General features: G+C 51.2%; 1 protein-coding gene across 4 annotated transcripts in view; it reads right to left on the minus strand.

Annotated features, from left to right (window-relative positions):
* The window catches only part of CTIF (cap binding complex dependent translation initiation factor), a 143,113-nt gene that overhangs the window by 19,353 nt on the left and 109,459 nt on the right, over positions 1 to 14,301 (minus strand). For all 4 annotated transcript variants that reach the window (XM_075019538.1, XM_075019539.1, XM_075019536.1 and 1 more), the window contains one exon: positions 1,876 to 2,031. In XM_075019538.1, coding sequence (XP_074875639.1) covers positions 1,876 to 2,031 — 156 coding nt within the window. The remainder of the gene's footprint in view (positions 1 to 1,875; positions 2,032 to 14,301) is intronic.

A 14,301-nucleotide genomic window follows, 5' to 3' on the forward strand; every position in this document is an offset into this window, starting at 1 on the left:
TTATAGGCCATGGTGACACCCCCTCCTGCCCTGGGACACCAGTCCCTGTGCTTCATGGAGCTCACCAAGGGATGAGCACTCTGCACAATTAAGGGAGTTTCCACCATCTCATGGAGCACCTGGCAGGGCCATCCTGTGCAAATGTCCCTGTCCTCTCCTGGCTGCAGCTGGAAGAACCCATCACCACCTCCTCGGCTGCATCTACAGCCTGGCTTTGGCTCTGGCAACCATCTCAGAGCCTGGCACCTATCACTGCTGATAAATAGGCGGTCCTGTTCCCCTGAGTTGGCCCTGTGCATCAGGATTAGCTGACGGCGGCAAAAAACTGTGACAAGACGAAAACCCATCCCAGAGCCATGGAAGTGGAACAGTGTGAGTCAAGGTCACAACCCTGCAGAATGAGCAGTCACAGATCAACCATTTTGGGGCAGGAGAGCTGGAAGACTCAGGCTCACCCATGTCAGCTAAGCTAAGTCTTCTCCTCTGACAAACAACATCACGGGGACACTGTCCTGCTAAGGTACAGAGAGATGTATTTTTAAGAAGCAAATTTATGCATGATGTCTTGATATAATTAGTAAAGGCTTTTCATGGAGCTGCCCTGTAGCAAAAAATATCCCTGATACATGAAATTCATGTCCTTCCATGCACCTCTAGATTGCCACCATGTCCCCACATACCGGCAAGGTGACAAGAGGGACCATGACGGCACAGCGAGGGCAGACAGGAGTGGGCGGGGAAAAATCCTGGCAGAATCAGGGCTGGGTTGTGTCACGACTGTGATGGGAAGTGAAGGGGAACGGGGACTTTGCTAGACGCCAAGATCTTCCCCATAAGGTGACACATACTGCTGTGGGCAGAGGTTTGGGGGAAGTTAGGCTATTCTTAGCATCCCTCTCCCACCTCCTCCTCTGGATATGTGTGCCTCGTCACGATGCCTGGACTCTTTCTCACTGCTACAGTCACCGTCTGTGAACCCTACCCACAATGTTACTGTGAAGACAAAATGTTTATGATGTGTTTGCATTCAGAGAAAACTTCCCATGCGTGTAAAAAAGTCATCGCCGGCAGTTTCTTTATCCTTCCCTTGCCCAAGGTCTAGCAGAGAACTGATTTTACAGTGAGCTATTTATGGCCCGACAGAAGCACTAATGACAATTTGAGATTCACAGCTCCAACCCTGGGCAACAAGGCAGATTTTTCTGAGAAAGTCTTCTACAGACAGCAGCAGGAGACAAAACCATCTTTAAAACAGGATGGGGGAAAGCCCTCTCCTGCTCTGTTGAACATGAACACTTGAGTTGTCTTTTCTGTTTGTCCTCACCGAAGCTTCTGCCACCACACCGAACCATGGGGAGCTCAGGAGCCCAGGCTCTGAAACGAGCTCATCAGAAGCTCAGGTTCCGAAATGTCCCCAACCCCGGTGACAGGGCTGGGTTTCTGCTGCACTAGGTGCAGAGTAAGGACATATGGGACCTCACCTCTCTCCCTCCTTCCTCCCCTCAGTCTGTCTCATCTATTCAGGCGGCTTCACCTGCTTTTAAGAAGCTTTTTAAGACCCTTCGATGGGGATTTTTGCAAGGTTGGGATTTGCAAACTCAAACGTTGGGTTTGCAATCCCAGCTGTTGGGCTTTGCAAACCCTTGGACAAAGGGGTCTTGCTTGGAGCACGTGCTTTTAATTAGCAGAAACACAATATGCAGGAAAAGCCAAGCATCCCTGCAGATGTAGGTACTTTTGGGGTGGGAAGAGTTGATGCTGGCAAAGCAAACCTCCAGGAATTGTAAAGCAAACATCTACAAATCATGGGCACCTCAACACTGCAACACAACGGCTTGGCCCACAGATGGAGAAGGACGAACTGAAGGCATTTACCTCCCTGAGGCAGGTATAAATGGGGCAGACAAGGACTCGAAAGGGCTCTCCGGTGCTGCTCCTCATGGTGCCGAAGACTTCGCAGAGAAAGGTGATGAACCCCAGCCAGCGCTCCACGTCCCGCTGCTGCAACTCCTCCCGCATGGTGAAATCCTTCTGCAAGAGGGACAGAGACAACAGGCTGCATCAGCAAAACCGCATCGCCATGGGAGAGGCAACGGCTGTCTAGAGAGAGAATTAGGAGGAAATTGAAACTCAGGGTGGGGGGAGGAAGACAGACAGACTGACTCTTTAGTAACAGCGGGGAGATTACTCAACGCACGCGGAGTGGCTGGAATTTCAACACAGCAAAGCCACCAGAAAGCAGGTACTGTAGAAATATCACCAACCCCTGCAATAACTGTCACGGCTTGCGCTAGAGACGGCATCCCCCATGCCCTGCCCTCCCCCTCAGACAGGCACGGGGACTCTTTTCCATATTCACAACCAAGATCGAATAAAAGCAGCAACAAAGAGGTTAAATGAAATGCAGGGGAAATGCAATGAATGCTGGTGGCCATGCTGGGGCTCGGTGGTCCAGGTGGACATGCCCAGCCCATTCATTCCAGTATCTTCAGCAGACCCAGTGTCTGGTCAGGGGCATCCTAATGGCCTGGCTGCTCCCTGGGGTCTCACGAAATTACGGCAGAGGCTGGCTCCCTGCCCGACCAGAAGATCAGGGCAGCCTGGGCTTGGCATTAAAAGGTCACCCTGCTCCTGAGCTGATGGTTGCCATGACCAAGGATTATCCGAATGACGTGATTTATGGAGCAACATCAGGAGGAAGCGTGCAGGGAGATAGCTGCCTCCCCATCAGTCCTCCAGCTGGGGAGAAAAAAAGGGATTTGCCCGAAAGCAGGATATGAAAAGGGATGTGTGTGTTGGGAGTGTGTGGCAAAGAGCAAGGGGCAACACAGAAAAGCAAATAAAAACCTTTCTAGAGGGTGGCACAAGAGAGTGCATCGCACTCAGAGCCAAGAGGGTTTCCCTGGGCTCTCAGCAGTGCCGCGGAGCTTCTTGTAAGTTGTCCCACACGACTTTGCTTGTCTGTCTCCATAGTGACCTTTCCTCAGTATTAAAAATTAGGAGACACTAAGTAGGGGAAAATTAAAGAACAGGACAAGTTCGTTCTCAACACCATGTGTTCCCAGTGCAGGTTGCACAACATTTGAAATCCAGCAACTAAATAAATTATCTTATATCTTTTTAATCTCAGTTTATTCCTACTGCCTGAGACAAAGGGCTTTGCTGCTGCGAATGCTCCGACCCGCAGCTGCACTCTGCAAAGCCAGGGAGATATAAAAGCCACCACACCGAAGTTTTCTGTCATGCCCCGGACAACACACGGGAGATCTTTCTTTTGAAATGAAGGTAAGTAAAGCCGCTGCTAAAGAAAGCCAGGCAAAAGCGCGATGATTATTTTCATGACACAACTGTATGCACAGAAGATCCAAGACAGGAGCTATTTATATGTTTCATTACAAAAGGAAAAAAAAATAATATATTTGCATATGCAGGAAAAAGGCTTGTAAAATAACCAAGGCACTTATTAACCAAACAGTGATGACTAATTCCTCTCTACACCCATTTCTATAAGGCAATTGCCCAACTGTGTCTGTGACTCCGAAGTCAACCTGCAGCCAAATCCTGTTGGGTCTTTTCAGACTCTCTGGGGGAGTTTGCAGAGTTCGTCCTTTCATTAGCCAGCCAGTCCCAGGGCAGTGATGGAGGAGAGAGTTATTTGCCAGCTCTGGTTATCACCCCAGGGTTACCAAATTACTCGTTCTGGAGTTTTCACTTGAATGTTCATAAAAAAAAAAAAAAGTCAAAGAGAAATGACCTCCTGACTATTGAGAAATTAAAAAAACCAAGCGAGAGCATCCTGTGCCCCTCATCTGCACTGATGGGGACCTCAGCCTCGCTCATCCACAAGGTCACCCACCGGCCAGCTCTGCCCTGGGACAAAAAGCGCCCTTTGAACCCTGGAGCTCTTCCTTGATGCCCCAAAACCTCTCCATCCCCTGGCACTGAGCCCTCTCCTGCATCTCATGCAGCATCCTACCTGGCTCCTGCCCTTCCCAGGCTGGATTCCCCCCAGCAGCACCCCTGTCCTGCCTGGGAAGGTCCCCACTGATATGCCCCACGAGCCAGGCTGTATTTTGGGATCCCTGGGACATGCTGGGAAATTCCTAGCAGCTCGGGAGAACCACATGGGCTCTGTGGTCCCAGATTACTGGGAGGGAATAAAAGCCACTGCAGAAAACTTCCTTCTTCCCGTTCCTGCTTCAAACACATCACCCTGCTCCGCAGCCTTGCAGGAGAGAAAACTGATTCTTCAACATTTTCTCTTAAAAAAAATATTTTCTGTAAAAAAAACCATCAAACCAACCAACCGAAGAAAAAATTCCATAAAATAACCACCAAACCAAACTCATTAGGCCTGGGACAGGAGCTGGGCAGGAAGGGATGCCACCACCCAGCACCCTCTTATTTCATCCTATGGCACCCAGTGGGTGATGCCACGCAGCAGAGGCATCAGTAAACAGAGACATCAGTAAACATTCTGCCCCCAACTCCGCAGCTGAAGAAGACCTTTGAAAAAGAAAAGGGACTGGGGTCCTCTCCTAACCCCCCCGAGTCACAAAAAAGCTTGTGCAGACTTTGATGGACCCCCATGAAGGATGAGAGCAAGGGACGGAACGTGGGATGGATGCAGAGGTCACTGTGAACATTTTCACCCTGAATGTGATACTGCAGCAGGAACAATTTTGCTCTATTTGCAGCCTCAGGTTGGGCCAAATTTCGCAAAAGGAGATCGTTTCCATGTACTCTGCAAAAGGGGGGAGGTCATACCGATTCCTTTGACAAAGTAGGAAAAGCACCTTGCCAGAGGTAGGAATTACCTTTTTTTTGGACCATGCCTGCCTACAGGCAAGAGTTGGGCTTGCCAGGAGCTGAACCTTCATGGTAGCCAGACTTGCAGCACCAGGGCTCTCCTGAAGCATCCTGAGATAAGCATCTACTTTGGCCCCACAGGGCAGTGCTACACCAGTGTCACGGTGCGCATGAGGAAGGTGGCCCAGGGAGCTTCGTCCTTAAATTTGGCCTTCAGACAGCAGGTTTGACCAGTACCACGGCACACAGAGATGGGCAAGCCAACTCGAATGCCATCCACGCAGAGGTGTCCCACCTCCCTTGGTGTGTCCATGTTCGAGGAGACCACTGTTGTCATCTAGGTAATTTGGTCAAGGGAGTTATGGGTGTGATTCGCCTGGTTGCACGTCGGACGTGCTCCCAGCAGGACCCGTGACCCATCGTGCCGGGCATGGAGAATGTTGAGAGCAACTCAATCGCTTCTCCAAAGGGTGTGCAACCAAAACGGATGAGCCATACCAACAGCGTGGGAGAGGTGAAGATCTGGCCGGTAGTGAAGAGCGGCTCAGCAGAGAACAAAACCCATGTCCCATGTGCCCGGGGCACATCCGATGGAGCCATGCCCTGACCTGCAGACCTCCACACCACCGATGAGAAGCCTTGAGGAGGCTGAAGAGCACTGAAACCAGACGGCCGGGTCACTGCCCTGCCCAGTGAACTTTATTTGCTCTGGAAATGCCTCACGGAGTTATATAAAAATAACCTGTGGATTGGCTTGCCCCATGCTTAGGTGGTGATGTCAGGGCAGTAAGCAAATTATCTTTCATCAGTTTGGCTGTATTTTTAAACACAAATTGTATTACTAATTTGGGGGTGCCCTAGCCTGTAGATAATCTGGGCGCGTTTACTGGATGACCTTCCTTCAGTGCCTATAGTTTAAAATAAAATGTATTTATACCAGGTAGCAGGGCTGACCTCCCTTCTCTGCCTGGTTTGGGAGAAGAGTTCATAGGGAAACCATGCGGCAAGTGGGGGGATGCCAAGGGGACCTCTAAAGAGGTCTTGTGCAGGACAAGTTTGGGGCATAAACCTATAGGCTAAGCATGTTCATCATGTTGGGCCTCACCACGCGTGATGGGTGTTCATGCATGATGGAGATGGGCCACGGCTCATCCCACTCTCTGACATCCCCCATTGGACCCTTTCTAAGCTTGGCTGAAGTTCCTACCAGCAATGGAAAGAGAAAAATGCCTTTATCTTGGGGCTCTCCACTCTTGCACCCAAGTGAAAGCCCACTCCTCATCTCAGTGTAGACGCAGCTCATGCAATGCTATCCTTTCTTGGTCCAGACGTGAGACCTCTCCAAGACCAGGACCAAGCTTGACGAGCCAAGAGAACTGGCCACTCCATGGGAGAGGAGGAAAATCCATCCTCTACCATTTTTGGTGGGCAGCAGAGTCAAGCGGGATGAGAAGCAGCATTTTGCCATCGGATTTAAGCCCTTGCTCCAGCCCGGACAGCTGCAGCCGAAAATTCATCCCTTGGGAGTTCGCCACGCTTTTTTTAAGACGAGTCCCAAATAACTTTTCCCCAGATCTGGGCCCACCAACTCATGGCTGACTCTGTCAGCAGCAAGTTAGAGGGCAAAAGTTTAGTGTGGGATAAAAATGAGGGTTAATTTAAGCATTGCCACCTTCTGATGGAAAAAAAAAAAGACACATTTGGGCTTGTTGCTCTGTAAACACAGGGCTCTTCCTCTGGCAGCTCTGCTGTTTACTCAGTCATTGTCAAGGAGGCAGGAAATACTGAGTCAGAAATACTGCACAAAAAGAAATATATAATGTTTAGATATCAGTGCTAGGCGCTATATAAAAAGCTGAGAGGCTGTGCTAAATACTTGATCTTACTGGCAATGTGCTACAAAAGGTTGGAGCCTTAAATGGCTCTTTGGAAAGGGCCTGAGACAAATAAAACGGGTTGGAGGAGGGAGCTGGCGGGCAGAGGCTGGGACAGCATCTGTCCCTTGTTGCTCCCCTGCAGAAACACACCCTCCGCCTGCTCCCTCCCCAAGCTCTCCTAGAAAGTGCTCCAATAAATGACATTTTGCACACATAACATTGCTGCATTATTCCCTGTTTATAATTTAAATAATACTTGTATTTAAGTCCTGGCTTGGAGGAGGCTGTGGAGCACAGCTTTGCTTTCTGGGGAGTATAACCCAGTGGGATGAGTAGTTTATAGCACCAGCATTCAGAAGAAGCTCAGGAGGTGCTGGAGAAACCTGTGGCAGCACCAGGGAGTGATCGAACACCTCTGCTCATGGATGCTCGGGGTCTCACCGAGCGCCTCTGAAGCAGAGCTACCACCCACAGCTTCATCGGGAAGATCTCACTCCACATGGACACCACTATACAAGCTCCTTTTCTGTACTCAACACCAGAGATGGTGGGACATGAGGTGGGACCATCAGCTCTTCCATGGGCTCTGCTCTTCCTCCAACCACCCACAGCAACACTCCCGGCCTCGCTGCCTGCACCCTGCTGACACTCCCTGAGGACTGAACCATACCGAGATCCCACCACACCATCCCTGCCTATGCTACTGCCAGCACGGGGACAATAAGATGAAGCAGATTAAGATGATGATAGAAAACCTGCTTTGAGCCAACAGTTTCCACACAGGACTGGGAAACACCGGCACAGGAGACTGGGATTTATTTCCAGCCCTGTTTGGGCTCCCATCACCTCTGTACCCTGATTTCCCAGCTGGTAAACGGGAATGATTTACTCATCTTCCTCTGCAAAGTGCTTTGGGGTGTGTGACTGAGACATGCAAATCACGGCAATTATTATTACTCCAACAAAGGAGCTATTGACATTTAAAGATGATAAAGCCTTTAAATTACAGATGACACTCTGTGCCCAGCCTCGCAAAGGTCCTGGCTTCACCCAGCCATGAGGCATTTCACTCCCACAGATTTTCATCACTCTGTTTCCTCCAAGCTGGATCTGCACCAGATGAACATGCACCAGCTTCTTCTCAGGGTGTTTTGGCCACTTCGGGAAGAGCAGCAAATCCTACCGGTGGCCTTCAGGGTTGACCTGGTTTCATGATGGCCACAGCTCTGTGAACGTTTCTTATCACAGAGGTCTCCAAAATGCATCACATGGCGAAGGTCCAGGTTACCAGGACTGTAACCACTATCCTGTGGGCACCTACCACCCATCAGCTGACCACCAGATGATATAATGCAAGATGACTTGCATTAAATGCCAATGACCAATTCTACAAGAACAACTCACCAAGGATCCTGCAGCCATCGAACAGACACAAATAGTGCTTATTCCTCTCAAAAGGATTTGGGCAGGAAGGGGAAAGTAAGGTCAGAAAACTCCTGGTTCTTCTAAAGGAGATGCTGAGCAAACTCCCAGGACTAGGAACATCCATGAATTTTAAATTCCTCAGGTTTGGGTAACCAAGGCAGCTGATAACCAGAGCCAACATGGGTACTTCCCATGTCTCCAAACACCCCGAGGTGACCAAGCAGGTGGTCACTTGAACCTCCTGCCCCCTGGTCTCACCATGACCTCTCCACCTGGCTCCAAATCTGGGATCAACAGCAACTACCCACCCAACGTGGGTGTCTCACGGCTTGAGCCGGCGATGTCTCTGAGGTCCTTGGGGGCTGCAGAAGTGTAAGTAGTTAATTATTGATTTAGTTGAGGTTTAAAGCACGCAGGTGGGGACGTAATGATGGACAGGCAAACAGAAAAGCATTGCTGCTAACCTAGCAGTTGCTAGAGATCTCAGAGCGCTGTCTCAGTGGAAGCTCTGAGATGACCAGGAGGGTGAAGTAGCATGGTCTGCACACCACAAACAGCAAACACCATTTTGTCCTGATGTAAAAGTCTTCTTTAATGACCCTCTGAGTGCAGAGAAAGCAGAGTGAGGAGAAGAGACAGCCCAAAGGAAATCCCCTGGTCTCCTGTTACCTCCTGCTTCTTTTCTCTCATGGAGGGGAAAATATCAAAATGGAGATGTGGCCATGTCCTGGGAGGACACCATGTCCCACACGTCAGCAGAGCTTACCGCTGAACTGGAGCAAATCTCATTTCCACCAGTACACACTCACCTCTCCACTGAGTTACCAAGGCTTATACCATGTTATCACAGGGCTATTTCTCCAAATAATTTTCAAGTGGGATAATGCACAGATCAGAAATACTCTGGAAAAGAGAGCAGAATGCTCTGGGAGCTCCGGTTGCTTCACTGGAGGATGTTTGCCAGCACCTCCTCCAGCGGTACCCAGGTGACAGAGTTGTCTTCCTTGTTACTTAATTTTTATTGCCACCTTTCCTATCTAGCACCCTTCTGGATTCCCAAACACGTGCCAGGGTGTCAGCTCAGCTGGATAACAGCAGTTTATCACCACTTTAAAGCCCTGTTATCCCATGAACCCAGACACAATCACACAGCAAAATGTCACTGCCGGTCCCAGCCAGACCTCCTTTAAAAGAAAGTTAAAAAAAAAAAAAGATGGATGCGTGAAAACGTGGCGGGTGGGAGAGCACAGGGGGGTCCTGCAGGCAGCTGGCCAGATTCATCATGGGGTGGATTTTCCCTTTATCTGCCCAGAGTTTGAACTGCACAGGCGAGGAGGGAACCGGAGGAGTTAACAGACTCTCAGCCAGAGATATTCGTGGCACCCAGAGTTCGTGTAAAGTTTCATACCGGGACCCTTTTCTAAATTCTTTCGGTCATGGGAGAAAACATTGCAACTGTTTAGTCTGCAGGGAGGTGGTGGCTCTGGCCCAGCACTCAACGTCGCTGAGCAAACATGCTGGAAAGCAAACGGGCTGACAATCCTCTTATCTCCTCCGCCTGCTTTTCACCCCGTCTCTCCCACTGCCGTGGCCAAGCATCCGATGGGCATTGGGTACTGGTGCTGGAGCTCCCTGCTGGAAATGTGGCTCTGGGCTCCCTGGGATGGGGGACAAGTGACCACTGAAAGCCAGGACCTGGTGGTGAAGTACCACTCTGCTAAAAAATGTTATTTACACAAAAGAGCTCAGAAAAGTCTTTCTCAGGGGCTAATATTTACAAATCCTATGAAGCCAGGGAGCTTCTGCTATAGCAAATGTTGTATTTGGCTATTTTTTTTAAATGGACGTAAAGGATACATTAATCTTTTCTGCTCATCCCCTGAAGCATGCAGGTATAGAGCACCCTACAATGCCTCTGAAGCTGCTCATCTGTGCCAGAAAAGCTGAGATTACAGAAGAGAGCTGCAGAAAACAACATTAACCCGCAAAACCCCTCGATCCCTCCAAACTTTCTGTCTCTAAAGGGATGCTCATGATTACCATGGCATATTTTGCATCATATTGGCAGAGCAGCTGACTGTGAGCATAACTGTGTAAGAACCACCGGATGGCATGGGCTGGAATATTAAAGAGATGCAAGGGAACACACCTTACTCTTATTAAAGAAGCAGAAATGGAAAGGTACTGTTTTTCCAGCCTGACACCATTTCCTTAGCCGGCGCACACTTTGCTCTCTCTGTCTTTGCTTTCGGTTCCTGCTGCTCCTGGACTGGAGGCAATATTGCTGGGTTTGGGTTCCCAGTGCTGCCAGAGATGCTCCTCCTAGCCCCTCTTTATGAAAAAAAAAAATCCATGTAGAGCAATAGTAATTAAAAAAAAAAAAAGAAAGTGGAGGAATTTATCACTGGGAGGGGAAAAGAAAGCATTGGTTTTGGATGCTCGGTGAGGGGGGAGAGCATGGGGGGGACCCCATGGGTGGCAGCACCGCTGATGAGATGAGAGGACATGCCACGATGGGGTGGCATCATCCAGCCACGCATCATTTGCTCCTGTCCTCAAGACTCGGATGCTGTGTTTCGCACTGGTATCAGCCCCGGCCAGGCACGGGACAGGGACCTGAAACAATTCTCATGCATCTCATTCCTCACCCACTGCTTATCCTCTGACGACTCCGCTCCCGGGACTCGTCCCACCAAAGCCACTTCTCACCATCATTTTACATTTGCTTGTTTAAATGTCAGCAGTGGGAAAAGATGAGGCTGTGCAAAATGATACCCACGAGGGAGGTAAAGGGGATGCGGACTCCACAGCAGCACTGATTCTCCAAATCCAGATTTTGACAGGTAGGTACACACAAAAACATCCAGCAGTGAAGAAACTGAGACTAAGCCTGGCCGGGGGATGCTGAGGGTGCCCGTGCTGTGACACCCACGCTGCAGGTCCCACGGGACCATCCCTCCGGGGTGCCACTGCAGCACACCAGCTGTAAAGACCAGCCAAAATCCGATGGGGGCAGCCTGTGCTTGAGCACGTCAATCAAGCCCACTCGGTTGGAAACCAAATCTGGTACAAATTCTTGCCGTTCAGCTAGAAATCACCAGATTTCCTGCTGGTGAGCACAAGAGCATTTCCCATATCTCGTGCGCCTGTGGCCGAGCAATGCCAGGGATGAGCGAAGTACAAGCTATCCCATTTTCCCCCCTTCCCAGGAAAGAAAAAGAGGTGCTGCCCTCTCCAACGTCCTTCTAACCAAACCCCAGTTCTGGGCTGATGCTGGTGCCTCTGTCTGCTCTGGCCTTGGCTCGGGAGGTGACGTTCCCGGCCCCTGCTTCTCCAGCATACTCCTCTGCCAGAAATGATGCTTCAACCCCTAGCAAAGTGTCTGGGAGACATGGGGGTTTGCAGGATGGGTCCCAGGCAGGGCGATGCATCGCAGGGTCCCAATGAGCCTCTGAAAATCCTGTCTGCAGGCGAGGTGAAGGGAACCAGCTAAAAGCAGGGCTGGGGATGGCAGGGCGGCTGCTGGTACTGGCAGCAGGGATCTTCCGACCCCGCAGCATCCCGAAATCCTCACCCCGGGGCGGCTGCAGCAGCCTGAGCCGGATTTATGTCGGAGCAGGCAGGAGCAGATGGTCTGGCAGGAGGGTGCCTTAGGCCGGCTGAGTCCCTGGGCTGGCAGGAACGTGCTCCTGCATCCCAGGGTTGGATTTGAGCCTTTCAGGAGAAAACGGGACAGCCGGAGCTGATGCCAGTCCAGCCTGGTCTGAGGGGACCTGAACTCTGAAGTGCCCCCGCTGCCTCCAGTGTAGCGGGTGGAGGGGGGTCCTCAGGCATTTCCTCACCTCTCAGTCAATGGATAAATGGATTTTGAGGCTTTTTTTTGTTGTTTTTTTTTTTTGCTGCCTCTCCTACCAAAGCCCCAGGGGGACCCTGCACTGCCCCGAGCATCCTCACCCACCAGCAATGGCTGGGAGCAGCTCGAAGCCCACCCCACGGGTAGCCCGCTGCCTGGATCTGACCCAGAGCTGCAGGCAGGCTGCAGGCAAGCTGCAGGCAGGCTGCAGGCAGGCTGCGCAGTCTGCAGTCTCCACCTAGAGCCCGGCAGAGCCTCTGCTCCGCGTTGCCTCCGCGCTGCAGCCCATGCACAGGGCGTGCGTGGATCCCACCACCCGAAGCCCCCTGGTCTGAACTTGGCTGTGGTTTTAGCAGGCAGCAGGAGCAGGCAGCAGCTCAGCCAGGGATGCTCCTGACATTGCTCACCGCCAGCCTGCGGGACCGAGAGGAACCTCCGCTGAGTCCCACCACCACTGGAAGATGCCCAGATAGGGCATCTGACGGCCAGCGGAGATGATGGGACACGAAGTACCGACCCTGAGGTCACACCAGGCGCTGGAGCAGGGGCTGGACCCCACCATAGCCTTGCAGCCTCGGCCCCTCCAGGGTGAAAAGGAGCCAGGAGAAACCACACACAACTTATTTACGGAGAAAATACGTTTTCACGACGCATCCGAGCGTTGCAATATAAAATCTTGCCAGCACTTCGAATACAAGCCAAATCTGCCATTCTTTAAACTCTAGGGGTTGGGTTTTTTTTTGCAGCTTAGTCCTGCTTCCCATCAATCTCACAACTGCACAACGCCCTGCTACTCAAAACTAAACACCTTCTCTGTGCAAAGCCACCAGCGTGGCCGTGTCGGATGGACTCCAGCCCCCAGCTACCTGCGGGGCAGTGGGGACGACCCCCTTGGCATCCCCTGTGATGCCCACTGGTATGTCGGTGGCCTTGTGGCCACCTCCAGCTCCAACTCAACTCTTCAAGGGGCTGCGAGCCCCCAAACCCACCCCTGGGCTCGGGCTGAGGACTGATGTGCAGTACAACCCCACAGCCGATTTAATTTGGAGTCTGGCTCAGCTATTCCCAGCTCGGAGGGCTCCTAGTGCTTGCAGAGCACAGCTCCTGTCCCCATCCCCTCCTTTCTATCAGTGGGAAATTGATGCCTTTTTTTTTTGCACTCCATTAAACCCCCAGATCTTGGGTTAAACCCCTTTTTGTGCTCCATTAAACCCCCCCTCATCTCACCATCAGCCTCCAAGGAGGTGATGTCCAGCGCTCCCTCGCCCCCGCCACGTTCCCACGTCACGGAAAAGCTGCGAAGGAGCCGGACGGCTCCTACAGCCACCGCTCCGCTTGGGAAAAGCGGCAAGTTTAAAGCACGTAGCTTGATATTTAATCCGGGGCTCTCCAATAACTCACAGACCCACATGGGACCTGTCTGCCAGTAGCTCCCGTAACCTCAATGGCAAAGCCGAGCGAGCTTTATTACTACGGGCAGACGGCGATGGCTTGGCCAGACTCATGGGCAACGGCAGGGCCAGCTCTAATTGATGCCCGGCTCTGCCCTTCACCTGCCGGCGTGGGCAGGGTGCCAGTCCGCTCCCCTGGCTCCCTCTCCTGCCGGCTGCCGACAGTTGCACGGGTGACGTTTGGCCCCGGATGACTATGCAAAAGAATAATAAAAAATGATAATAAAAGAATAAAATAAATAAAAAAAATCAATAAAATAATAAACAATTATTAAAATAAGCTAATAAATACTCTGTTACAGAATTACAGAGCATCTTCAGAGACACAGCTGGGGGCAAAGGAGAGGGAACACGTCTTCTTCCCACTCTTCCTTTTCTCATGTTTGAGAGCCGGAGGATACAGGCAGTTGGGGATGCTCCTGGGAGCCACCCATGGGGCTGTGCTCCCCGTCCCCCTCCAAGCCCATATATATATACTATGTATATATGTGTGTGCATGGATTTAGAATTGCCTTTGAATTCCCTGGGCACATAGAAAATAAATCCCATCTGCAAAGCTGCATTTAGCAGGCAGCTTTCGCGGGTGAGTCCCACCACGGTGTACAAAACCAGGACAGCGTTGTCAACATCAGTGCGGAAATGTACGGAAGAAGGTTTCTAAGCTCTGCAAGTTTCTGCAAACCCATAAATGAAGGTGTTTAAACAAGGGCAGCATCATTTGCTATTTCTCTGCCTGTGCTGGGCTCCTGTGGGGCTGGCAGAGCCCACACACACATCGACTCTGAGGTTCACCACCGAGATGTCCCTCATCCCCCCAGAAGAGCTGTGGGGAGCAGCTCGAGCCGAGGAGGCTTTCCCCATCGAATCACCGCCTCACCACGGGAAG

This window comes from Buteo buteo, chromosome Z (genome assembly GCF_964188355.1).
Source record: "Buteo buteo chromosome Z, bButBut1.hap1.1, whole genome shotgun sequence".
NCBI lineage: Eukaryota > Metazoa > Chordata > Aves > Accipitriformes > Accipitridae > Buteo > Buteo buteo.